The sequence below is a fragment of the Sorghum bicolor genome, chromosome 3 (assembly GCF_000003195.3).
Source record: "Sorghum bicolor cultivar BTx623 chromosome 3, Sorghum_bicolor_NCBIv3, whole genome shotgun sequence".
Lineage (NCBI taxonomy): Eukaryota > Viridiplantae > Streptophyta > Magnoliopsida > Poales > Poaceae > Sorghum > Sorghum bicolor.
In genome coordinates this window covers 72073787-72099621 of record NC_012872.2, presented here as the reverse complement: position 1 = coordinate 72099621, position 25835 = coordinate 72073787, and the positions used below count along the sequence as shown (strand labels likewise).

Genomic DNA, 25835 nt, shown 5'->3' with positions numbered 1-25835 from the left:
AACATTAAATATAGATAAAAAAGATAAGTAATTGCACAGTTTACCTGTAAATCACGATACGAATCTTTTAAACCTAGTTACTTTATAATTGGACAATGTTTATCAAATAAAAACTAAAGTACTAAAGTGTCAAAATCCAAAAAAAATTAGATCTAAACAAGGCCATAGTTAGTATGCTGCGTCCTCGGATGATGCAGTTTGGTTCGGCATAACCAAAGAACCCAGGAAGGGGGCAAGCATGGAGGTAAGGCACTTTGTAATCATTATGCCGACACTGTGCATCAAACTAATAATAGGCCTATAGTCATATTCGCTTAAGTTTATCTTAGCAGTGTTTTTTCTCTCACAACAAATCAATAAACAGTACTTGCCATGACTTTTCAATGTTGTTATTGAGCATCTCCAAGTGTTTGCTATTTTAGTTTGGCATCTATAAAATTTTGACAAAATATAAAAAACATCCTCCAACAATTTAGCATTTTAACTTAGGCCTTGTTTACTTCTAAAATTTTTTGCAAAATATGAATAGTGACACTTTCGTTTGTATTTGACAAATATTGTCCAATTATGAACTAACTAGGGTCAAAAGATTCGTCTCGTCAATTTCGACCAAACTGTCAATTAGTTTTTATTTTTGTCTATATTTAATACTCTATGCATGCGTCTAAAGATTCGATGTGACGGGGAATCTGAAAAATTTTGCAAAATTTTTTGGGAACTAAACAAGTAAACAAGGTCTTGGCAAAGATCGAAAGTTGGCGTATTTTCTTGCTCAGCACGTAAATATGCGCGCGTATCGTTTTTGGCATCGCCGTGCAATCTCTGTCTGAGCGGCTGACAAGGCATGTTGCCTGCTGCTGCTGGTCTGCATAGCCGCCTACTACTGTTGGTCTGCATTGCTGCTCGCTACTCCATGTCCGCTCCTCTGCCCTGAAAGGACATGAAAGTTGCCTGGTCCTCCTCATGAATTGTGATTACTTTCTTTTCTACCATGGGCTTGTTTAGTTCACCCAAAACTAAAAAGCTTTCAAGATTTCCCGTCACATTAAATCTTGCGGCACATGCATGAAGCATTAAATATAAATATAAATAAAAACTAATTATAGAGTTTGCCTGTAAATTGCGAGATGAATCTTTTGACCCTAGTTAGTCTATGATTAGATAATATTTGCCACAAACAAACAAAAGTGCTACAGTAGCTAAATTCAAAAAGTTTTTGCATCTAAACAAGGCTTAGCTGCTGCAATTGAATGATACTTGTAAACAAACTGAATGATACTTTGTGCAAAGAAATTATTTTGTGGGCCTTCTTTTAAAATTTTATCAAGTCAAAAATACCAAACTCTTGGAGATAAGCTGATTTTTTATTTGGTATATGTTTTTGGGAGTTGGCAAATCACAAGATTTGCTAAATATAATTTGGCAAACTAGATGCTGAAACACGGCTATCAAGAACCAGAATGCTTTGAAGGCAGCAATTATATCCAGCTTGATGACTTCCCAGGCCGATTTGTAGAAGAGGCCGGTGAATCCATTGGGCCGTGGCGCCTTCTCATCTAGGGTGTCACACACAACGGCCCAAATCTCTTGTTTCGAGAAGCAAGCATCAAGGCCCAAGAGCTCTAAGGCTTTGTTTAGTTCCCAAAAATTTTTGGTAGAGGTCATGTAGCGTTTTCGTTTTTATTTGATAAACTTTGTGCAATTATGAAGTAACTAGATTCAAAAAATTCATTCCACGTTTTACAGTCAAACTGTATAATTAATTTTTATTTTTATCTATATTTAAAATTTTTAGGTTTTTGAGTAAACTACACAAGTCAAGGCCCGGCAGACCAATCGACGCGGCGCCGGCGTTCCAAGCAACTGGTTGTAGTGTGCTGTGCGAACAGAGCCTCGGCCATTTGCGCCTTGTCGACGACAGCGTGACGGTGACACTCCTGAAGATGAAAAAGTTTCGTGTTTGCATCGCCCAGCTCTAGAAACAGCAACATGGATCGCTGCCTCGACCGCGATCGTCCTTAAGAGGGCTGTAGTGTATGGTATTTGTCAATTGTCACCATCAATGCTCGATGGAGTCCTCGCTAGCAAATACTTAGGCCTTGTTTAAATCCAAAAAAAATTTAGATTTTTATTATGTAGCAAGTTTGTTTTTATTTGACGAACATTATTCAATCATAAAGTAACTACGCTTAAAAGATTTATCTCGCGATTTATAGATAAACTGTGCAATTGTTTTTTTCTTCTATATTAATACTTCAAACATATACCGTAACCAATGTAACAGAAAATCTTGAAAAAATTTTAGGTTTTAGGTGAACTAAACAAGGCCTCTCTGAAAGTTTTCCCAATTGATCGTTCAATCCCACTCTTCTTTCAAGGCCATCAAGTAGTAGGTTGTGGGAACGCGGACTGATGTCGCTTCTTCAACACTGCTAAACGCTGGGGACAAATACAAATGGTCTAGATACTTTATCATTTTTGTAATTCAATAATGGAGTAAAATATTTACTTACAGTACTTATTATTTTATATGTACACACAATCACACTAGTGCAGCTGCAGCATTACGCCATTACCTTACTACTGTCTGTACCAAAGCGCCCAAAAGAACAAGAGAAATGTGATTACTCGTACCTAATACTGTATTTCGTTATATATAAATATATATATAGCACACGAGCAATGAGAAGCAGACTCAACTGCCAATTCGTTGCCATGATGCTACGTACAGTACGTACTAGCAACCCTGCATCAAGCAGCTGCGACGGCGGGCGGCGGTGACCGCAGCGGCACGGCCCTGGCCCTGAGCGGCCGCTTCATGACGACGGTGAACTCAAGCTTCTCGGTGAGGTCCACCTCCTCGCCGTCGGCCTCGCGCCACTCGAACTCCCTCACGAGGTTGGCCACGAAGTACTCGAGGTGCAGCATCGCCAGCGCCATCCCCGGGCAGACCCGGCGCCCGGCGCCGAACGGCATCATCTTGATCTCCTTGCTGCCGGTGAGGTCCACGTCCTCCCCCTCGCCGCCGGGCAGGAACCGCTCCGGCCGGAACTCCGCGGGGGCCTTCCACACCTCCTCGTCCATCCCGATGTCCCCCACCGCGAAGTTCACGGGCGCGCCGGCGGGCACGCGGTACCCATCTAGCGTCGTGTCCTCGTGCACGGCGTGCGGGAGCACGAAGTGGCCCGGCGGGTGGCGCCGGAGCGCCTCCAGAACCACGGCCTTGAGGTACGGCATCGCCTGCAGGTCCTCCTCCCGCACCTCGCCGTCGGCGCCAACGACGACGCTGGACACCTCGTCCCGAAGCCTGTCCTGCATCGCCGGGTTCTTGACCAGGTTCGCCAGGATCCACTGCAGCGCGGTGGCCGTGGTGTCGGTGCCGGCGCTGAGGAACTCGGAGCAGAGGCTCACGATCTCGCCGTCCGTCAGCGGCCTCCCGCCGTCCTCGGGGATGGTCAGCTTCACCATGGAGTCGACGTAGCAGTCCCCGTCGGCGCCGGCCTCCCTCCTGGCTCGTATCAGCGGGAAGAAGAGCTCCTCCTGCCGACGTCGCAGCGACACGAGCTTCTCCCAGCGTCGCCGGAACACGAGCTTGGTGACCGACGGGAGGAAGGAGAAGACCTGGAAGCTGAGGAAGTTTGCGAGGAGCTCCCGCTGCGTGGCCTCGATGTCCCGGACGCGCGCGTCGTCACCGAGGCGGTCGCCGCCGAAGCACATGTAGACGAGGAGGCAGAACATGGCGTACTGGAACGGCTCCATGACGGCGACGGGGGTCTCCCCGTGGCGGCCGTCGGCGCGGACGCGGGAGGCGAGGACGTCGAGCACCCATCGGCGCGCGGGGGAGAAGGCCCGGAGCCGCGACGGGTTGAGCACCCCGGAGGCGAGGTTCCGTCGCAGCGCGCGCCACGTGGCGCCGTAGGGGGAGGAGCTGACGTTGCGTCCGCCGCTGGTGAGCACGGCGCTGGAGGCCGTGGAGGGCGGGCGGGAGGCGAACACGGCGCCGCGCTGCACGAGCGCGCGGTGCGCGGCGGCGCGGTCGGCGACGAAGATGCCCGGGCGCGCCGGACCCAGCGGCGCGAAGGTGAAGACCTTGCCGTGCTCCCGCGCGATGCGGCGGAGGACGGGCTCGATGTCGAAGTCGCGGCGCGCGAGGAAGAGCAGCGGGCCCAGCACCGGCAGCGGCGTCGGGCCCGGGGGCAGGGGAGGGAGCGCGGAGGAGGAGTCGGCATGGCGGTCCTTGCTGCCTGGGGTGCGCGCACGCAGCAGGAGTGAACAGAGGAGGCAGAGGAGCGTGGTGAGGGAGTAGAAGAGCCAGTCCTCCATGGCCGGGCGTGGTGAGTGAGGGGGTCCGGGCTTCGTCGTGCTCAGCTCAGCTCAGCTCGCTGCCGTCTCGCCGGAGAAGAGATAATTCCCGGGAGGGTATTTATCGTATCGCGGCCGGAGATTAACGTTACGTGGGAATGTTTGGGTGCCGGTGGGAAGTGGGTGGCTGGGAATAGATCGAAGCAATCAGATGATATTTCCGGCGGCCGGTGGTGAGTGTTGAAGTCATGGGACTGGCCGGGGTGATTTATTAGCAGGGGAAGAGACGAGGGTGGCAGTGTCACTAGTTAGAAATTTACATATGATAGTGTTTAGCTGCAGCCGTAGCCGCACCCGCAGCCAAGCACTCTAGACATACGGTCTTTTTCAAAGTATAGATTATACATACTTTAGTTTTAATTGCATATCTAGAGATATGTGGTCTATTTGATATTAGAGATAATTACTAGCTAGCTAAAATCGACTCTACCATTACCAATAAACAGGAGAGTTAATAGGCGTGGACTATTTTTCTTTGAATGCTTTTACCTTTAGCCAACCAACTATCCGAATTTAGCTAATTTTTGGTCCCATTAGTAACTAGCCCTAATTCATCAAACCATATTATCTAGATGCATAACAAAAGTTATATATCTAGGCTCCCCTAGTTAAAAATTAGTTAAGCTAGCCCTAGTGCATTTAAACAAGAGACCTAATAGATATAGTAATTTTTAGCCAATTCTCCAATAGTTGTTAGCCAACTAGCTAGATAGCCAAACTCAACTAATTTAAATTGATTTCTGTTCCAACTAGTAACTAATCCTAGCTCATCGAAACGGGCTTGTTAAGACCGCTTATAATTTGGTAGCGTAATTCTGATTGGTTTTGTTTTCTCCGTGGCAAGAAAGTTACTCGGTTGGAAAAGGACCGCGGCATGCCTAACGAGGAACAGTACTTGAGTTTAGGTTACGGCTTACACTATTCATGTGAAATTAATTAATTTCTATATTATCCATCACAGTGTAAGTCGTGTGAATAATGTAAGCATATAAATTGATTCCTAGTGTAAGTCACGTGAATAGTGCAAGGAGTAGTCTCGTAGGTGGAAGTTACCCCCCTCATCTTGGATGCAATAATCATTTCAGTGCGTAGGTCCAAGAGACCGCCAACACTGTGGTTTGGCGGTTTCCAGATGTTCGTGTACTACAGTAAAAAAAAAAAGGTGGTGGACGAGAAGAAGGAGAGGACCTGAAGATCGGGGTGGGTGCGTGAATTTGTACAGAACTTTTTTTTTTATTCAAAATTTGTACAGAACTAGTATAGCACTCTCTACAAAAAAAAAAGAGAAGAGGTTGGGCTCTTCTACTAAAGTCCGGGCCCATAGCCATTATGAGGCTGGATACGCCTAACGTTACTGTCCCTATTGGGCCACATGTACGTGGCCGCGAGCCGCTGTGCGGTTGCATTGCATTTCTGCGAGCGCGAGCTTGAAATCTCTCTCTCTCTCTCTCTCTCTCTGCCGCGCGTCCGCGTGCCGCGGCAATGGGCGGCGATCACTCCGAAGTCCGATCCCCTGGTAAATCCCCACTACCGGCTTCCTCCGATGATCGCTGGCCAGCTCTTCTCAACCACTGTCATTTTTTTGTGACCCCGGTTCTTCTTTTCTCCTCTGCTCCCAGTCCCAGCACTCCGGCAGATCCGTTGGGCACTCACTCTGCTGGACCGCAGCCCGCAGGGAGGAGGTGTTCGATCGGGTACCAGTCGACTAGTCGAGGCAGCTGGATCGCTCGAGCAGTCCAGGGCTGGGATGCCAAGGTACGATGTCGTTGTTTCAGAATTTCGTATGCGGTCGTAGCTCTCTCTCGTTTGCTCCCATTGTTCTGTTTGACGAAATGCCGGCCTCGACGCTCTGTTTTACCACCGTGCTAATGTTTGCTTGCCTTTGAATGCGTTGTGAGTTGTGGGGATCACAGGGTGGCTTGCTTCTGTTGGCAGATATTAGTGCTCGTGAATGTTACTCTCTCACTTGCTGATTTGTATCCTTCAGTGGTCAGCGGTGAATTCTCCCTCTAGATTCATCTGTGGTGAGAGTTTATGTGTGTTTTCTCGGTGTCTGTCTTTGGAAACAAGGTCCCCACATATGTGGCCTGCTTTCTGATCTGTACACTGTATAGCAGGGTAATAGTACAATATCTCAAACTTACAAGTAGACTGCCCCATCTTATCATGTTTTTAAGGACTAATAATAACAAGTAACAATATAACATCATTTTTACCTTTCTTGCTCTGAAGTTCCCCTCAAGTATTCTACGCTCAGTATGCCAAACTATTTACCTGGACGTTAGTGTTTACTGTTTACCATTGTATAATATAAATTTGCTAGGTGAGCGCGCCTCCCCCCAACTGTTTGGGATGAGGGGAATAACAGTATAACACCATTTGCAGTCTTTAGAACAATACAGTATTTCATACCTAATTTGGCATAAGTTAAAAGGAAATATTTCTAACAGGTTTATGATGTAAGCATCCATTATATGTACTCTAGTTTGTCCACCTCTTCGAACAGAACCTTCCATTTACTGACTTGATACTGAATTGACCTCGGATGTTGTCATGTAGCTAATCATCTGTCTGCTTTTGATTAAATTGTTGTGTTCCACAAAGTTCAGCATCGCTCTAGATCTCATATGTCATTCCAACCCGTAGCACTCTGTTATGAGGGACACATGTTATCTTCTCTGGTTGCCTGAAGTTCTTCCTCATGAAATTGTAAGCGTAGTCAACTATTATCTTCTTAAATAAATCTGCATTTGGTTCTGCCACCACATTAGCTTCTCCTAGCATATGGACAACGCCATCCTCCATCTCTCTCTGTATTGTTTGGATCTCATAGATGCATCCATTTGATGGAGCAGCAGTGCTTCTATCTGAAGAACTGTCGGACAATGTTGCCTCTTGAACTCTGATGGAAGGCTCAATTGCATCTTCTAGTTCTTCTGCTGAATGATCTCCTCCTGGGCTGTAAAATGATTCTTGATGGATAAATTGTTTCAAATGTTCAATAAGTAAGCCCTCAAATTCTCTTGGATCTTCTACTTTATCATTGTATCCATAGCGCACCACACATCGGAATACCCTGTAATCTCTTGGCTCCACATATCGGAAGAGGAACCGCTCGCTTGTTTCTATTTTGCTGATTGGTAAGTACTTTATTGAGATAATCACAAGAACTGAATGGATAGAAGGTACCCTTTCTACCAAGTGAGGAAGTATGGGTGGGATGCCTTGCACAAGCTCAGAGTACAAAAAGCCTATTCCTGGCAACCTGGTCAGATTCCGCCTAGTGGCCAATTCTGCCACAAAGTTACTTGATACTTTGTTGTGGAGCTCATAGTTGTATCGATGAACATGGACATAATGCCATGTGGCCATTATAAACATCAAAATTGCTGCAAAAGCTAGTGGCAAGTATCCACCTTGAGTGAACTTGTAGAGTGCCGAAGATAAGTATATGAGCTCTGCTCCACCAATTATTACTAGAAAGAGTGCAATCCATAGCAGACTTGTCTTCCATATCATAACCATTACTAAAGTGACTAGAAGTGTTGTTATAAACATCACAAAGACAACAGCAATACCTGCACAATATAATGGTGGTATGAGTATCTGATCATATAAGTCAAACAGATCCATTTCAGGACGTGTATCGTTCTTATATGGTTTCTAGTAGATCATGTCCCTACTTGCTCTAAGAAAATGATGACAGATCATCATGCAATTGGAAAAATACACTAATCTTTTGGATTTGATCAAATTGTCTTCGTTCACATAGCACCACATCTTAATGTTTGCTAGGGTGATTTCATGTGTTCTGCTTGCGCAGTTCAAATAGCAATAACATATGTGTGCTCATAACTTGTTTACAATCTAGTCAGGTATAAGGGGACACCTATCAAAGCGGGGAGCAAGTTCAGTGCATCTTATAACAATTATTATTATTGAAGTATAGCTGGATGCAAATGAACCTATCAAAGCTGAGAGCCGATTGCCCATTACACTAAATTGCTTCAAGTAGTTGATACATATTTTGAAAAACTTAGAGAAAACGGCGGTAAGCAGATGATTGCCAAGAAAGAATTAGAAATGCGGTAGTTTATAATTTCATAAAAAAAATGAATATTCAGGTACTGCATTTTTTTCCTTAGTTTAATTATATCTTGGGGTGTGAGGGATACTTGTTTCTAGATTTGAGAATTTACCATATGCATTGCCAATCTTTTCTGTAGTTTGGAAAATAACTGTAATAGCTACACACAAAACCATCAAGACATAGTTGATCTCCGGGATGTAGACCTGTCCTTCAAACTTCGTTGATGTGTGGGTGACACGAACTCGTGGAAAGCAACCTAGAACTTGGGACTGAGCAATAATTGCAAAGGCACCAGATATCATAGCTTGGCTTGCAATTATAGCAGCAGCTACAGCCACCACAAATGTTGGCCAATATAACGGACCTGGTAACAAAGTTCATGAGTTAATCACTAGAATTTCATCTTTTATTAGTTGATTCTTATATGTTCTTACCTGGAATTGATTTGTAGAATGTATTTGCAACATTTTCTGGGTAGATACGAAGATATGCAGCCTGTCCAATGTATGCCAGCAGTACTGAAGGAAACAGAACTACTGAAAAGCCAATCTGTAGTGCAACAAAACTTTATAATGAATATCTAACTGAATCAACACATAAATCAATTTCGAAGTTCAAGATTCAAAACTATTTCTTTAGAAGATGAAAATAATCATTTTATGACTATTTTCTCCACACACTCAAAAGGTGTTTCTCCACAATCACAGCTTCATAATCAATGGGGGTCAGTAATTTGTAAAAATGAAAAGCCGGGAATTAGGAGAAGTGCTCAATTACCTGAACAGCTCTCACATTGAAGTGACCAAGGTCAGCAAACATTGCCTCAGTTCCTGTTTTGCAAAAATGCAATGCACATTACATGACTTTGACTAAAGTTATCGATGTTTATTTCTATCAGTGCCATTACGTAAGCACATTTTTCTGCCAAAATATTAAGTAGATCTCTGTCTCTTAGAGATAAGTGCAAAGGGTATATTTCAGAGTTCTGTTATGGACTCTGGGATCAAAAGTACCTGTAATGCATAAAATGACTCCTCCAAGAGAAATCCAGCCCTGCTTTCCATTCCTTTTGAAATAGTCCACAATATATTTTGGATTGAATGCTTTCAGGACACTAGCATCATGTTTGATCAAATTATAAGCTCCAATACCAGCAATCAAGAGGAACCATGTCAAGATTATTGGGGCAAATGTGTAACCAACTTTGTCTGTGCCAAAGCGCTGAACAAGAAACAGGACGATCAAAATGGCTATTGAGATGCCAACAATCTGTCCTGTTGTTTGGTTAAGAAGGTCAGATTAAGTTCCCATCCTAAATAGCAAAGTTATTTAAACTGTTGTAACTCTCATTGATATGCATTTCAATGCATAGCTTAGTGTACCTTGAGTCAGGTTCGTTGCTTTTTGCTGGATCCCCCCAACAGCGCTAAGTACTGCCAAAAAAACATGCTTATGAGTTTTTCTTAAAAAAAATCATCCTTATAAATATATTCTAGTGGCCAGAGAACATGCATCGCCTGGCAGGGTAATAATAGCTCTCTCTTAATTATTGCAACTGACAATTTTGACTTTTCCTCTTTCGTATTTGAACTGAGAGGACATTTTTAGCATGTGTGTTGAATAAGTGCATAAAAGTGATATCCTGACTTATTTCTTCTTTTTCCTTTTAATAATCCATGTGTATTTCAACTATCCTCCTGTATACAACATTTTTTACCAGAGATGAAAAAGGAAACTCACCTGACATAGATGGAGTTAGAACACCATCACCAATCACCATGGATGTTGCCAGGACTGTCACTAGGAAAAGCATGACCTTAAATTTTGGACTGTTTTCCATCTTCTTCTTGATCCAATGAGCCCTCTTGATACGATTTGTGGGAGACTCTAACTTGTAGTGAGAGACCATTGCATCTTCAGCCTGCTGATTAGGTATCAAGCTAATTCTGGCATACCTTGATATCAATGAATAAAGTGCAAATGTTCCTCCTGAAATATTATAAATTGATAATACATGTTAGCTTCTCTCATGAAACGAATTATGTTTTCCTGTGGTGCTTTTAATTTTATTTTAGCAAATTGGGTGCTCCATTCTCACTGACGTAGGCTAACGATTTTTACCTATATTTTTAAAGATGGGCATACTTACTTGGGAACGTATCATGTGCAACCCAGCTTCGTGTGCAACCTATGCAACCACCAATTAAAGCCTACTTACATAACTTTTATTTATTGTAATCTGTAGGGGCAGTCCTACCATGTTTCCTTTTTTAAGGAAAAAACATGCTACAGTCTCTTGTGAGCTTTTTGAAAGCTTCTTTTTATGTCAGAGACTTGTTTTGTATTAAACTTTGATTGAGTGCAACCAGTTCATAACTTGTGCAGAGATCGGAACAAAACTTCCTTTTTCTAAAATATTTCTATCATTCTTTGTAATATGTTCTTTTAACCATATTCTCTAGTCTAGTTCTTAAACGCTTGTCTGCAGCCATACCAGGAGAGTAGAAGCTGTGTTGAGAAGATGTATGGAGCATATTTACTTACCATCACCGTTGTCATTAGCTTGCAGGACAATGAAACAATATTTTATCAATGGAAGGAGAATCACAGTGTAGATAATTAGAGACATGACTCCAAGGAGGTCATCTGTGTTGTTGATCCCGTTTGTAAAGGTGCTGGAGAAAACGTAGAGAGGAGAAGTCCCCATGTCTCCATAAACCACACCTATGCTCTGGAATGCTAAATGCAGTGTGGTCGCCCAGCCAACCTTCATTATCAAAGTGCATGCTCTGAATCAGATTACATTGCCTCAAAAGGAAAGAAATATGCTTGCCACACAATCCTTAGATGATCAAGCAGCTGATATGCTTGGTCTCTTTAGTAAGACAACGACAAACATGATAATTCAGCATTTGCTTAAGATTTCAGCAAAATCATAGTAATACTTTAGGAAATATAAAAAAAACATATAAAAAAACTCGACCACATGGGAGACTCCCCTTAGACTTTGTTCTAAGAAGGCGACAGGGGTTTCATCAACCCTGGAGTTCAAGGCTGTAACCATTATGGACCGAGAATGTTTAGTGCAACATGGTATGTTTGTGTGAGAACTATATTTAACTTTGAAATTTTGCTTAAATAAACTGATGAGAATTCAAAATTTACCGTGCAGTTACATGACTTCAAGCCAAAGAAGGATCGTTGTCTGATTGGATAAGAGTAATTGGAGAACATACCTTGGCTGCATGTGTTGATCTACCAGGGATCATTCCAGCCTCCATGTGCAGTGAATCAAATCTCTGTAGCCTCTTTGGTGGCATTTTGTGTGATGCATGTTCAGAGTTGGCATCACCGTGAGCAGCTCCGTTGCTGCTTGTGTGCTGAGGTTCAGTCATCTTGAAGGTATGGGAGTCTTGCTCAGTTGCTCTGGCCGACCTCTTGTTCTGTTTCACATAACATGGCTTTTATAGGCAGTTGCTTGTGATGCTAGAACATGAATATGAACGTGTGCTTTCTTCCTTTTTCAAAGACCGGCTGGTATGGACATATTCTGGGATAAGGCTGGATTCTTGTGCAACAAACGGATTTCTCATCGCATGTTGGCAAGGTCAGATGCTGTTATTATCATTCACTTCACTTGCCAAGGTCTTCGTTCAACGCTGCAGCCGTGAACCTTGTGATCTGCTTTACACAAACCGGGAAGGTGGCTACGTCGTGGGAGCCTGGGAGTGCATGATGACTTTTCTTCATCACCAATGGCTGTCACCTGTCACTCGTAAGTCCTAAGTGTGTTGCTGTAGACTTTCTATAAGAATCGGTGACTTTGCCCTTCAGTCCCAGTTTCCCCCATACTCCTTGACAATAATGAAAAGAAATCCTATGCAGAGGCTAGATGCCATTAAATATAAAAATATGAAAAATAGTATTGAACTATACATAGATGTCCTTATCCTTTAAAAAAATCAATAATGACTGCTGTGTTTGAAGACATATATAGACATACCTATTACAACTTTGAAATTGAAATGTCACAAAAAAAAACCCCTACATTAGTGCCTAACTGCATATCAACTACTGAACTACCATAGGATCTGAACTTTGCTTTCCTACTTGTTAACTTACAGGTTGATTTAGGCAAGCGTGCATTTCTCGTTGCCAATATGTAAGGACTAAGCATACGGCCATATGGGATATTTGCAGCAGTGTGTAACGGCCCAAAAGTGGCTGCCAACAGTATTGACTTCCAATCTTCGATACTGTGAGCAGCTATTGTTGGAAAATATCGGAGCCCCAAGTGTTCTTTGGCAACTTGGGACTTGTTTAGTTGGAGAAAAATTTTGTCTTTGGCTACTGTAGCACTTTTGTTTGTATTTGATAATTATTGTCTGACTATGGAAGGTTCAAAAAATTCGTCTCGTAAATTATAGGTAAACTATATAATTAGTTATTTCTTTTATTTATATTTAATGCTCCATACATGCGTCTAAAAATTCGATGTGGCGGAGAATCTTGAAAATTGTTGCGAACTAAACAAGCCGGCAGTTCTAACTCGCTTTCGTGCTGATCTGCGCCATGGACTTGACCATTGTTTCTCGTGAAGCATACGTTTGCAGAACGCTCTTCAATCTTCATGACGTGACATGCATCTGGATTATGCCACCCGGCCGCAAGGCCACAGAAACCAAGCGTGTCGATTCCTTGGAAGGACTGACAGCGTGAGCAACTGAAGGGACCGGGGACCTTTGACCATGTGCGCAATTTTTAACGTAGTTTCCAGGTTGATTAAGCTTTGCAGGCTTTTGTTCGTTCAAGAGTTTCCCAAGTTTCTAGCCTTTTTCTTACTAATACTACTACGTGTGGCATGGCCAGTGGATAAAGACGCCGTAATGTTAGTGCTGTTAGTTTGATTTCTAGAATTCCATTGTGAATGCAACTACGGGAAAATTCCTGGTTAGTGCAGTTGTCCTGGTATGTGCTTGGATGAAGTAAAGTGCAGAACACAAATGGCTATTCAGTGATGACTAGGTAGGTAGATGCAGCGAATGCAGCTTTGGGCTACAAGACTATGGCGTGATGAACTGATGATGAGAGCTTTTTCGCCTCAATCTTTCCAGTCTCTCTTTTGAATGAAATTATATGGTGCATGGGAAACATTATGGAATACCTTGGTAGGTAAAATCAGGAAGCGCTGGGGCAGAGATGCTCAGTGCCTGGTTTTGACGGGTGTGTGTGCCGTGTGCGTGTTCCTTTTGTTGGTCGTGTCAATGGATGATTGCATAGTCCATAGATGCTCTCCGACCGTTATCTGCTGGTCTCCTTTGTAGTGTCCAGTTGCAGGCTTGTAGCCATCCTTCTTTGAACCTTGACCCATTTTCGTTCGTCTCTTCGTCTAAGGCCTTGTTTAGTTCGCAAAATTTTTCAAGATTTCCGGTCACATCGAATCTTGCGGCACATGCATGGAGTATTAAATATACATAAAAACAAAAACTATTTGCACAGTTCATCTGTAAACCGTGAGATGAATCTTTTGAGCCTAATTACTCTATAATTGGACAATGTTTGTCAAATAAAAACGAAAGTACTACAGTGCCGTTTTTCACAAGTTTTTGCGAACTGAACAAGGCCTAAGAAGCAAAGCCATAGCTATGGTGTGCCGTCCTCGCTTTCATTCATCTCTTCATTCCTACTAGTACCACTATGCTGAAAAGTAGGCTTGTTTGTCAGGTATATATTTCATCTTGAATTGTTATATGAGAAGGTAATGATGCACTGTCCAACAAATAGATCAGCGTTTTCGCATTCTCGCTTTCATTCGTTTCTTTGTTCCTATACTACTATACTATATTATACTATACTAAAAAAAAAAGTAGGCTCGTCTTTGTTTTTTTTTAAAAAAAGAGTAGGCTTGTTTATCTGGGCCATGGAAAAACGCCCAACGATTTTTCCATTGGGCCCATGCACGCAGATATGCTCCGGGCCAAGCCCGCATCAATGTACTCTGCTAGGCTTCATTTCGTTGCCCCCGCGACCCCCCTTCGCGGTTGCATTATTCGCGAGCGCGGGTTTGAAATGTCTTTCTCCGCCGCGCGTCCGCGGCAATGGGCGGCGATCCGATCACTCCGATGATCCGATCCTCTGGTGAATCGTCGCGCCCGCGAGGGCGGGGCAGATCTCTCTGATGATCGCTGGTCAGCTCCTCTCACTCACCGTCGTCTCTCTCTGCCATCCTTCCTCTTTGCTTTTTTTGCCCTCAAACACTGACAAGATCTGTTGCGCACCCTTTTTGGATGGACGAAACGAAAAGGCGGATTCGGTACCAGCATTGGATCATCCGAGCAAGTGAATCGACTGGACCTCCGGGATGGGGTGTGAAGGTACGAATACGATCTCGTCAGCTGTCGTGGTTTTTAAATTTTACTAGTGCCTTCGCCTGTTCCCCCTATTATGTTTGATGGAATGCCCGCCTCGACGCTATGTTTCATCACCGTGTAGTTGTTTGTTTGCGTTCGACCGTAACCTGTGATGATGAGTTTACCCCTCGGGTGGATTTAACCTTTGCGGATATTCCTCAATCACCTGCTTGTTTGCGGCCTGGAATCTTCAGCGATGATTCCTTTTCTAGGTTCATCGTTGGCATTAAATATCCCCAACAATAGTTGATGCGTGTTTTTATCTGCATCAATTTTTACTTTTAAGTTTTTATAAGGGAGAACTTTCCACATTTGTTTTTAGGACTAACTATGTAACAATATAACACCACTTACAATCTGTAGGACAGTGCTTCATACATAGTTTGTTACAAATGATTTGAAATTAGAAGGAGAAAAATTACCCTTCATTTTACCTTGTGCCAATATGCTACAATATTTAGCTAAACATGCTGAACGGTATGAGTTTCAGGTTTTCAAAAACAGATAGTTGATAGATAGCACCAGGAGCTCAATAAATGCTTGTTTTCCCTTAGTTTCCCCATATCTAAACATAGAACCTTCAATCCCGTACTTTTCAATTCACTCTGATAGGCTGTTTATTTTACCGCACCTACCCCAATCCTTGTGTTTGCCTTTCCTGGCTTGATAATGAAAAGGCCTACTCTGTTGTCAAGTAGCTAACTGCCTGGGTGTTCTCATTGTGGTCCTGTACCAAGTCCAACATTGTCCTAGATCTCATATGTCATTCCCACCCGTAACAGTCTGTTATGAGGGACACATGTTATCTTCTCTGGTTGCCTGAAGTTCTTCCTCATGAAACTGTAGGCGTAGTCAACTATTATCTTCTTCAATAAATCCGCATTTGGTCCTGCCACCACATTAGTTTCTCCTAGCATATGGACAACGCCAGCCTCCATTTCTCTCTGTATTATTTGGATCACATCCATGCACCCATTTGGTGGAACAACAATGCTTCTATCTGAAAAACTTTTGGACAATGTTGCCCCTCGAACACTGTCAGAAGGCTCAATTGCATCTTCTACTTCTTCTGCTGAATGATCTCTACCTTGGCTGTAAAATGATTCTTGATGGATAAATTCTTTCATATGTTCAATAAGCAAGCCCTCAAATTCTCTTGGATCTTCTACTTTATCATTGTATCCATAGCGCACCACACATCGGAATACCCTGTACTCTTTTGGCTCCACATATCTGAAGAGGAACCGCTCATTTGTTTCTATTTTGCTGATCGGTAAGTACTTTATTGATATAATCACAAGTACTGAATGGATGGAAGGTACGTTTTCTACCAAGTGAGGAAGTATGGGTGGGATGCCTTGCACAAGCTCGGAGTACAAAAAGCCTATTCCTGGCAACCTGGCCAGGTTCCGCCTAGAGGCCAATTCTGCTACATAGTTACTTGATACTTTGTTCTGGAGCTCATAGTTGTATCGATGAACATGGACATAATGCCATGTGGCCATTATAAACATCAAAATTGCTGCAAAAACTAGTGGCAAGTAGCCACCTTGAGTAAACTTATAGAATGCCGAAGATAAGTATATGAGCTCTGCTCCACCAAATATTATTGGAAAGAGTGCAATCCATAGCAGACTTGTCTTCCATATCATAGTCATTACTAAGGTGACCAGAAGTGTTGTTATAAACATCACAAAAACAACAGCAATACCTGCATAAAATGATTATGGTGATCATTCGTGGACGGAATAAGAGAAAATATATTTTGGGACGTGGATCATTCTTGTACAGTTTCTAGTATAATCTAGCAGATCTTGTCCCTACTTTCTCGGGGATAAAGAGCTCATAGATCACCCTGCCATTGGAGTTTAAGATTTTATAAATTTGTCTTCAGTCAGATACTACAAGATTTCATTTGTTCTGCTTTTGGGACTTAAGTAGGGATGACCTATAGAGCTCACAATTTGATTACTATCTAAGCAGACATATAAAAATTACTCCAAGTAATTGATACTAGTTATTGAAAGCCAAGAGTTTACTTCATCAAAAAGATTGTCAAGAAAGAATTAAAAATGCAGTAATTTAATGCCATTAAAAAATGAACATTCATGTATCTTACTATTATTTTCTTAGTTTATATCTTGGGGTGGGACGTGGTAGGGAATAGGGATATTTGTGTCTGGAATTGTGAATTTACCATATGCATTTCCAATCTTTTCTGTTGTTTGGAAAATAGCTGTAACAGCTACACATAAAATCATCAATGCATAGTTGATCTCCGGGATGTAGACTTGTCCTTCAAACTTTGTTGATGTGTGAGTCACACGAACCCGTGGAAAGCAACCTAGAACTTGCGACTGTGCAATAATTGCAAATGCACCAGATATCATAGCTTGGCTTGCAATTATAGCAGCGGCTACTGCCACCACAAAGGTTGGCCAATATAATGGACCTGGCAGCAAAAGCCATGAGTTGTCATTAGATTTAATATTTCAATCCCTAATCCATGCAATTTCTTAGTTCATTCTTGTAAGTTTTTACCTGGAATTGATTTGTAGAATGTATTTGCAACATTTTCTGGGTAGATACGGAGATATGCAGCTTGTCCAATGTATGCTAGCAGTACTGAAGGGAACAGTACTACTGAGAAGCCAATCTGTAGTGCAATAAAACTTTATCATAAATGTTTCACTGAAACAAAACAGAAAACGATTTTCAAGTTCAAGCATCATATATACTATTTCTTTTAGAGGATGAAAATGCTTTCCCCCTTTTAAAACTATTTTCTCCCACATTCAAAAGGAGTTTCTTCACAAGCACAGCTTGTCGAAATCTATTTTCTCCATAGGTGCAGTAGTTTGTGTGTGCATGCATTCAGAAAATGAAATTTGTGGGGACTGGGAGAAGTGATCAATTACCTGAATGGCTCTCATATTGAAGTGACCAAGGTCAGCAAACATTGCCTCAGTTCCTGTATTATAAAAAATTACAATGGACATTACAAAAACTTTTTTTATCAGGGACTCAGGTTACATTGCCTCAAATTTTTCTTGCAAAATATCAAGGTGATCTTGTAGAGACCAGAGACTCAGGTTTATATTGCACAGTGATGCCATGGACTCTGGGAGAAAAAGTACCTGTAATGCATAAAATAACCCCTCCAAGAGAAATCCAACCCTGTTTTCCATTTCTTTTGAAATAATCCACAATATATTTTGGATTGAATGCTTTGAGAACGCTAGTATCATGTTTGATCAAATTGTAAACTCCAATGCCAGCAATCAAGATGAACCATGTCAGGATTATAGGAGCAAATGTGTAACCAACTTTATCTGTGCCGAAGCGCTGAACAAGAAAGAGGACAATCAAAATGGCTATTGAGATGCCAGCAATCTGTCCTGTTGATTGGCCAAAAAGGTCAGATTAAGTTCACTGTAAATCGAAAAATTATTTGAACTCTTGTAACTTCTGTCGGAATGCATTTTGATGCATAGATTCTTATACCTTGAGTCAGGGTTGTTGCTTTTTGCTGGATCCCTCCAACCGCGCTAAGCACTGCAAAAATACTTATTATTTAGAAAAGGCAATCATCCTTATAAATATATTCCAGTAGCCAACAAACATTCGTGTGAGTGGAATTGTTTCATAAAAGCGGGACCTTGGTTTCTTTCTTTGAAGAATCCACATGTATTTCAACTATCCCTTGTATGAAACATTCCTTACCAGGGACAATGAGCAAAACCAGAAAGGAGTTTGAACTCACCTGAGATACATGGGGTTAGAACACCATCACCAATCACCATGGATGTTCCCAGGACTGTCACTAGGAAAAGTGTGATCTTAAATTTTGGACTGTTTTCCATCTTGTTCTTGATCCAGTGAGCCCTCTTGATACGATTTGTTGGGGACTCTAACTTGTAGCGAGAGACCATTGCATCTTCAGCCTGCTGATTAGGTATCAAGCTAATCCTAGCATACCGTGATATCAATGAATAAAGTGCAAATGTTCCTCCTGCAATATTGTTAATACATGTCAAACTCTCTCGTGAAACAAATAGTAGAGGTTCCATCTCTCAGCTGGATGTAAGATTCAGAGGCAGAGGAGGTGCCGCAAGTCACAGTTCAGGCACATCACAGTGAGGCTGTGGGACCAATTTACAGACTAGATCAGACAGATGACACTACCGTAGTACCGTGGCCACAAAACTGATGTTTCTGTTCAATATTTCTGGGTGCTTTGCTTACTTGCTGATTAATACTGGATGCAGTCACTCAGTATCACTGCATCTAAACCAATGTGGTGAGAGACTTCAGGGTCTAGTTGATTTATCAGTTCTCACTCCTGTGGCCCTTTCTGACCATTCGTTTCTATATTTCTTAACATTCTCTCTTCACAAGACATTACTTGTAAAAAAACACTTTCTTCTATTCTTAAAGCCGCTTGTATATAGCCATACTAGTAGTTGCCTTGAGATTCATAAAAAAAGTAGTTGCATTGAGAAGATGTATGGAGCATATTTACTTACCGTCTCCATTGTCATTAGCTCGCAGTACAATGAAACAATACTTTATCAACGGAAGGAGAATAACAGTGTAGATAATTAGAGACATGACTCCAAGGAGGTCATCTGTGTTGTTGATCCCATCTGTAAAGGTGCTGGAGAAAACATAGAGAGGAGAAGTCCCCATGTCGCCATAAACCACACCTATGCTTTGGAATGCCAAATGTAGTGTGGTTGCCCAGCCAACCTTTGGTATCAAAGTGCAAACATGGAATCAGATTACATTTGCCTAAGAAAAGGCAGATATAGTGATGTGCTTAGTCATGCAACCCTTAGATGACCAAGTAGCTGATTTTTTTTTGAAGGAAAAAAAAAATCAGCTACTTGGTCATCTAGCTGATATAGTGATGTGATTAGTTTCCTCACATAAGACGAAGGTAAACATGATAATTCAATAGTTATTTTAGGTTTTAACAGAATATTCTCTACAGAAATATTTAAACTAACGACAATTCAAAAATATCCATGCAGTTATGAGACTTCGAGCGAAAGAAGGATATTTTGTTTGATTGAATTAGAGTAGCTGGAGAACATACCTTGGCTGCATGTGTTGGTCCACCAGGAATCTTTCCAGCCTCAATATGCAGTGAATCAAATCTCTGTAGCCTCTTTGGTGGCAGTTTCTCTGATGCATATTCAGAGTCTGCATTACCATTAGCAGCTCCGTTGTTGTTTGTGCGCTGAGGTTCAGCCATCTTGAAGGTCCAGTCTTGCTCTGGCCGACCTTTTGCTCAGTTTCACATAACTTGGCTTTTATAGGCATCCTGGGTGTGGCCAAGCGTGATGCCAGACAGTTACTTTCTTGCTGTCATAGGTGCCTAACTTGTGATATATTGGAGTATGGATGGGCGCTCTCTCTTTTTCAGTGACCAGTATGAACATGTTGGGGGATAGAGAGGAATGAGGATGCTCGTGTAACCAACAGATATCTCACTGCATGTTGATGAAGTCAGACACAGTTATGTCTTATCATTCGTGTCACTTGGCAAGGTCTTCATTCAACCCTGCTGCCGTGAATCTTGTGACCTTTAAGTAAGCCGGGAACGTGACTGTGGGAGGGCATGCTGACTTTCTTCCCACACTCACGGGTAAGTGTGAGTTGCACTAAACTTTCTGTAAGTATCAGCGACATGGCCCTTCAGTTCCAGTTCTCCCTACACTTATCGACAATATGAAAAGAAATCCTACACTGCTGGCATGTATAGATGAGCCATACATGCATGGATCAATTCTGTAGAAACTATAATCCTTTGAGTGCATACGGACATCACATATAATCTATGCGAGTATGAAAATGAAATTCTAGCTGTCACAAAACCCTACTCAGGTGACTATTATACGCTCTGAACTTCGCTTTCCTTCTTGTTGAAGTTGGAGATTCATTTATGCAAGTTTGTATTTCCATTTCCCAATATGTGAACAGCCGTGATGTTAGAACAGTGTGTAATGGCCAAAAGTGGCTGCCAATAATATTGACTTGGAAACTTCAATACTATGAACAGCTATAGTTGGAAAACATGGGAGCCGAAGTGTTCTTTTGCGACTTGGTAGTTTTATCTCTCTTGCGTGCTGCCCTGCACCATGGACTCGACCATTCTTTCTTGTGCAGGCTCCGTGCAGAGAAAAGTCTTCGTGATAATGGCTTCTGGTCTTCTAGAACTGGAATATACCACCTGCAGCCAAGCATGTGAATTCCTCGAAAAGATTGGCAACCTGAATTACTGAAGGGGACAAGATCATTGACCATGTGCGCAAGTTAGTTGAACTTTCAAAGTTTTTAATCTTTTCTTGCTACGTGCAGCATGGCCAGTGAATTATAACTTATAAGAACTAGTAAAAGCGTAATATTAGTGCTGCTAGTTTACTTTTCTATAGTTCTGGTTACTATCAGGGTTACAAATGACGTACTTAGACGAACTCATTCCAAACTAGATAGTGACGATTTAGTGATGACTTGGTAGATGCAGCCTATGCAGCTTTCGGCTACATGACTTCGGGGTGATGACAAGAGTGTCTTGGCATCTTTCTCCTCATTTTTCCATTCTCACTTTTGAATAAAATACGCATGGTAAATCTAGCTAGGGAATACGCCTGGTTGGTAAAAAACAGGATACGGTGGACCAGAAAGCTCAGTGCCTGCTTTTGACGGGTTGTTCCTTTCGTTGGTCGTGTCTATGAATGATGCCAGCTCCCGGCCGTTATCCGGTTTCCTTTGTATCCAGTTGCATGCAGCCATCCTAACCTTCACCCATTTTATCGACTCGTCATACCTGTTGTGCCGACCTCGTTTTCATTCTATGGTGAAAAGTAAAAGTTATCTATGTTAGCAGCTTTGCACGTGCAAAGATTTTCGAGTTGGATTCCAATTTAGTCTGATAGCTGTTTCTCTGTTAAGTCTGTTAAGTACTGGTAGCTGTTATGGGCTTTTGTGGTCCCTATTGCTCGTGTAGTGTAATCGTGTGGATTGCCTGAGATGGGACACGGATTCCATGCACCAGCCCGGAATGACCAACGAAATCGTAAGAGGGAGCCCACATGATCAAGTTTGGTAAGTTTAGCCTGTCCAGTGGGCAGCCCATTTCCTAAGGGGTTTGTTGGGCCTCAGCTTTTTCCAGTTTTAATGTAGCGCCAATCCCAGTAATTCTTTCGGTTCTTGCTTCTTTGACTCAGTTGTTTCTCCTTCCTACTTCTGTTAAGGGCACTCCCAATGTAAGACTCTATCATAGAGTCCAAGACAATTAATTACATATTATTTATGGTATTTTGCTGATGTGGCAGCATATTTATTGAAGAAAGAGGTAGAAAAAATAAGACTCAAAGTCTTATTTAGACTCCAAGTCCACATTGTTCGAGGTAATAAATAACTTTAGACTCCATGATAGAGTCTGCATTGTGAGTGCTCTAATGAAACACATGCATTACACCTTCTCGAAAAATAAAATTCCTAGTTTTTTGCTGATCAATTATCACAGTGAGCGGACTCCCTGTTCTTGCTGGTCACATTGCTGGTCTGGAAGCAGGGGAGTCTTGAGTTCTTTGTCTCTGTACAAGTATAGTCCACGTGTGTGTAATGTGAGGGCTTCTAGCAAATGTCTTGGCAGCTTGTGTAATCGTGTTGTATTGGGGAAAAAATACATATTTCTCTATCTAATACTAATAAGAGATATACACCTCCTGCATATATATCATGCCTGTGCTTTACAGATTTCTCTTGAAGAACAACAGTTGTTACTCCAATTCTTCGTTCCTTCAAATCATGGAATCTTGACATGATAGATTAAATTCTTTTTGCCTTTCAAGAAAGTTTAAAGGCAATATAATGCTATGAATTCCCGATTCTGTATGATATTGATATATAGAACAGCTCCTGCGGGCATCCGCCCGATAAATTCCTAGAGAACGCTTTCCAAAGATCGGTTTTAATCCTGTAGACTTGGCAATAAGAAAACAGCATGATTTTTTAAACTTTTTCCACTTATTATATTCTTGGCTTTTCTATATACGAATTTGGACATTCTGACACCATAAATTATGACTGAACTCACCTTAAGACTTGAGAGCAGTATATTTGGATCATCCTCTTATCTGATATGCTTGTTGCCTATGGATGTCGTCGTTCTCAGTGTCACCATTCACCACACCATTGGAATTGGAATGTATAATATATACTATTACTCGTACACAAGTGGGCCCTCAGGAATTATGCTGCAATTGGTAGTGGGGAATTCCGAAGGATGTGCCTTGTCTTTTACAAGTGGGTTCATTTCTTGCTTTGTTCTTTCCCCTTGTACAAAGCAATTCCATTCCGTTTTCACTTTTGGTAGTGAAACGTAATCGCTCTTCTCCCTTGGTTGCGCCACGTGGTGATTCCAGGCACGTTAGAAGGTGATATCAGCCAGATCATCTGAGCTGTGTTCTTGACTCTCCTTTGACTAATCCCACGTGAAATTCCACCTGCTTTATATTTGCTGCAGCCTAACTGGCGATTCTGATGCGCTATTGTTTGCATGCTGTATTCCGCGTTAGTGTGTCCTGCGTGGATCCTGTTTGGTAAGGCTGCCTTGTTTAGATGTAAAAAGTTTTGGAATTTTGACACTGTAGCATTTTCGTTTTTATTTGACAAACATTGTCTAATTATAGAGTAACTAGGCTTAAAAGATTCATCTCATGATTTACAAGTAAACTGTGCAATTAGTTATTCTTTTTATCTATATTTAATATTTCATACATGTGCCGTAAGATTTGATGTGACGGAGAATCTTGTAAAGTTTTGGATTTTTTGGTGTATCTAAACAAGTCCGCGTTTGGCTCTAGCCGAAGCCGCTTCTGATTCATTTCTAAAATAGAACCTTGCTATATTGCAGAATATTATCTCTAGAAGCTGGAAACATTTTGTGAGGAGAAAGCCTTTGCAGACGGCGGCATTCCAACGCGAGGTGATAAGCTTAGTCGACGAGCAGCGTTTCTGTTTATTGTTTTTCTTGTATACTCCGTATATATACTACACAAGCGGGTCAAAGTCAAGAAAAGAGAAAGGTCATACTGTATGTGTGACGTTGTAAACATGGAAACAGTAGTATTTGTGCATTTCTTAACGCGCTGCCTCTGCAACCAATTCCTGCAGGATATCATTTTGGAAATGCTACGGTTATACAGGACGGAACGGGTAGTGGTTCATTGGTGACGGGGATGATGATGACGGAGCAGTTATGTGGACACCGAGGACGGCAGCGACGTGCCAAAGCCCAAAGTCCAAATCATAGGTAACAGCGTGTGAACTCCTGGATTTAATTTCAGCTATACACGTACTTTGCTTTAGACAGGCTCCAGACTTTACCTTGGTTGACCTCCAATCCAATTGAGCTAGAATCACTTTAACAAAACGGTTGCATACATGCGAAATTACTCTTGAGTTTTACCGTTCAATAGGAGGTGAATCCATCATCTCCCAATTTTGTGCCAATCACAAGACCTTCGTCAGCTCTTAAAAAAACAAGACCTTCAGTACAATCTTTTAAGTGACCTGTATAGGAAAATGGAAGTTTACGAGTTATGACATCAGAATTATGCTAAATTAAGTTTAGGCAAGGCTCCAAAAAAACTTTGTGACAATAAGATGGACCTGCACTGATGGTGTAGTATGTATCGCAATCTAACTTTCACATGGCACTAACATATGACCTGCACCTGGCCAGTGGCTAGCATGGTCTGAAGTGATGGCAACTCGCTTTTTTTCAGCAAAGGAAATCACGGGTGACGATGAGATCCTAGTACAGTGAACATTAGGTCCAGAAGAGGATAGCGTCAATCATTTATCAGCCATACCGCACTTAATCGCGATGGATAACCTATCTCCTTGGAATTGCCCTCGTTTCTCGCCTGCCAAATACTACAAATACTGAACTCCGGCCGGCCTTATTGCTCCCTATCCTAATAAAATAGAAACAAAATCAAAAGGGAGAAGGAAATCGTCAGGAAATTGGGGGCCGACGGCGACAGGAATTCAGGAACAGGGGAGCGCGATGCATGCATCCGCCGTTTCCGGCCGTCCAGCTCAGCCGTGTCGAGACACCAGTAGGATGTGGGACAAACACCCAAGAGTGCACGCGAGCACAAGCTTTCCTGCTGCCTTTTGAGCTGCTGGGAATCACCAGCGACAAAGACAGAATTATATAGCATAATAGTCATTAGTCAAGGCCCCGCGCCTCGTGGCCTGGTCAAACTAATGAGGATAATCGTAGTAGCTGTTGACACCCCGGCCCAACCTTTGAATACTAACTTGAACGGTTCGTCGTCAGTGGTACTAGCTGTTCAAATCTCATGTTCATGTCTATGTCTTAGGCTCTTATAGGTGATTCTGTGGTATCAGACTGAGTTGACACCACCAGGACGACTTGTGATTGTTTGTCTTCGTCAACCGCAACTCAGAGGTTCATGTATTTCTTGGTGCAAATATAGAGAGAGATACTATACTGTTAGTCGGCCGGCTACTGATCGATAATACTGGAGCTGAGTGAGAGTGACGTGGAGGTTAAAACGAGGTTTAGCACTAGCAGCACGCACACCTCGGATCGGAAGCTCACCAGGTGGACTTAAACTAAACACTTTGCTAAGTTGCTGTACTAGTATAGTATACGATACTTCCACTTCCACAGTAGGAAAAACAAGCGCTACAGACAGACAGACAGAGATGATGGTGCTAGTGGTAAGGACAGTTAACTTGGCAAGGTAAACCAGCACCAACAACAAAGGAGATTATTGCTGGAAAACGGAACACGAAGCAGAGACAAGGACGACTTGCTCGGTTGATCTTGTCGCAGGCGGGACGGGACAAGCGCGCGGGCGTCACGTCAACCCCTTTGCCTTGCCGCCTCCGGTTTGGCACTCTCCCCCCGTCCTGGCCTCGGAACT

At 42.4% G+C, this 25835-nt stretch overlaps 3 protein-coding genes and 3 long non-coding RNA genes across 10 annotated transcripts; 3 read left to right on the top strand and 3 right to left on the bottom strand.

Annotated features, from left to right (window-relative positions):
* On the bottom strand, nucleotides 2449-5005 carry LOC8067864 (cytochrome P450 89A2). Its single transcript, XM_002456850.2, has one exon. The coding sequence runs from the start codon at nucleotides 4321-4323 to the stop codon at nucleotides 2752-2754; it is 1572 nt and encodes a 523-aa protein (XP_002456895.1). The 5' UTR covers nucleotides 4324-5005; the 3' UTR covers nucleotides 2449-2751.
* Nucleotides 5885-12873, top strand: LOC110433827. 4 transcript variants are annotated; one of them, XR_002451167.1, is made up of 4 exons: nucleotides 5885-6117; nucleotides 11625-11854; nucleotides 11982-12227; nucleotides 12577-12873. It is a non-coding gene; the product is annotated as an uncharacterized LOC110433827 (long non-coding RNA). The 4 variants fall into 4 exon arrangements; XR_002451164.1 differs by lacking the exon at nucleotides 5885-6117 and adding an exon at nucleotides 11219-11545; XR_002451166.1 differs by lacking the exon at nucleotides 5885-6117 and adding an exon at nucleotides 11219-11545 and having other exon boundaries at nucleotides 11943-12227.
* Nucleotides 6727-11914, bottom strand: LOC8067863 (potassium transporter 5). Its single transcript, XM_021456551.1, has 9 exons — nucleotides 11689-11914; nucleotides 10997-11219; nucleotides 10193-10441; nucleotides 9835-9885; nucleotides 9466-9726; nucleotides 9230-9282; nucleotides 8887-9001; nucleotides 8562-8816; nucleotides 6727-7940 (listed from the first exon to the last, which is right to left on the bottom strand). Exons 1-9 carry the CDS (start codon nucleotides 11845-11847, stop codon nucleotides 6979-6981), a joined length of 2328 nt encoding a protein of 775 aa, XP_021312226.1. The 5' UTR covers nucleotides 11848-11914; the 3' UTR covers nucleotides 6727-6978.
* LOC110433837 lies at nucleotides 14497-25221 on the top strand. Of its 2 annotated transcripts, XR_002451221.1 has the most exons (4): nucleotides 14497-14640; nucleotides 14757-14826; nucleotides 23789-23860; nucleotides 24049-25221. It is a non-coding gene; the product is annotated as an uncharacterized LOC110433837 (long non-coding RNA). The 2 variants fall into 2 exon arrangements; XR_002451222.1 differs by lacking the exons at nucleotides 14497-14640; nucleotides 14757-14826 and adding an exon at nucleotides 23426-23474.
* LOC8067862 (potassium transporter 5) lies at nucleotides 15196-20444 on the bottom strand. Its single transcript, XM_002456848.2, has 9 exons — nucleotides 19961-20444; nucleotides 19389-19611; nucleotides 18626-18874; nucleotides 18367-18417; nucleotides 18000-18260; nucleotides 17781-17833; nucleotides 17404-17518; nucleotides 17060-17314; nucleotides 15196-16573 (listed from the first exon to the last, which is right to left on the bottom strand). Exons 1-9 carry the CDS (start codon nucleotides 20117-20119, stop codon nucleotides 15612-15614), a joined length of 2328 nt encoding a protein of 775 aa, XP_002456893.1. The 5' UTR covers nucleotides 20120-20444; the 3' UTR covers nucleotides 15196-15611.
* On the top strand, nucleotides 22237-22607 carry LOC110433838. The gene is made up of 2 exons (XR_002451223.1): nucleotides 22237-22277; nucleotides 22397-22607. It is a non-coding gene; the product is annotated as an uncharacterized LOC110433838 (long non-coding RNA).

What these genes read in the sequence shown, in the direction of transcription:
- LOC8067864 (XM_002456850.2), bottom strand. Translation starts at nt 4,323, where the DNA reads ATGGAGGACTGGCTCTTCTACTCCCTCACCACGCTCCTCTGCCTCCTC.
- LOC8067862 (XM_002456848.2), bottom strand. Translation starts at nt 20,119, where the DNA reads ATGGCTGAACCTCAGCGCACAAACAACAACGGAGCTGCTAATGGTAAT. An exon ending in AGCAACAACCCTGACTCAAG is followed by an intron (nt 18,261 to 18,366) that starts GTATAAGAATCT and finishes GCCAATCAACAG; the next exon opens with GACAGATTGCTGGCATCTCA. An exon ending in ATTCTACAAATCAATTCCAG is followed by an intron (nt 17,315 to 17,403) that starts GTAAAAACTTAC and finishes TTTTGCTGCCAG; the next exon opens with GTCCATTATATTGGCCAACC.
- LOC8067863 (XM_021456551.1), bottom strand. Translation starts at nt 11,847, where the DNA reads ATGACTGAACCTCAGCACACAAGCAGCAACGGAGCTGCTCACGGTGAT. An exon ending in GATCAACACATGCAGCCAAG is followed by an intron (nt 11,220 to 11,688) that starts GTATGTTCTCCA and finishes TTGATAATGAAG; the next exon opens with GTTGGCTGGGCGACCACACT. An exon ending in AAAGATTGGCAATGCATATG is followed by an intron (nt 7,941 to 8,561) that starts GTAAATTCTCAA and finishes TATATTGTGCAG; the next exon opens with GTATTGCTGTTGTCTTTGTG.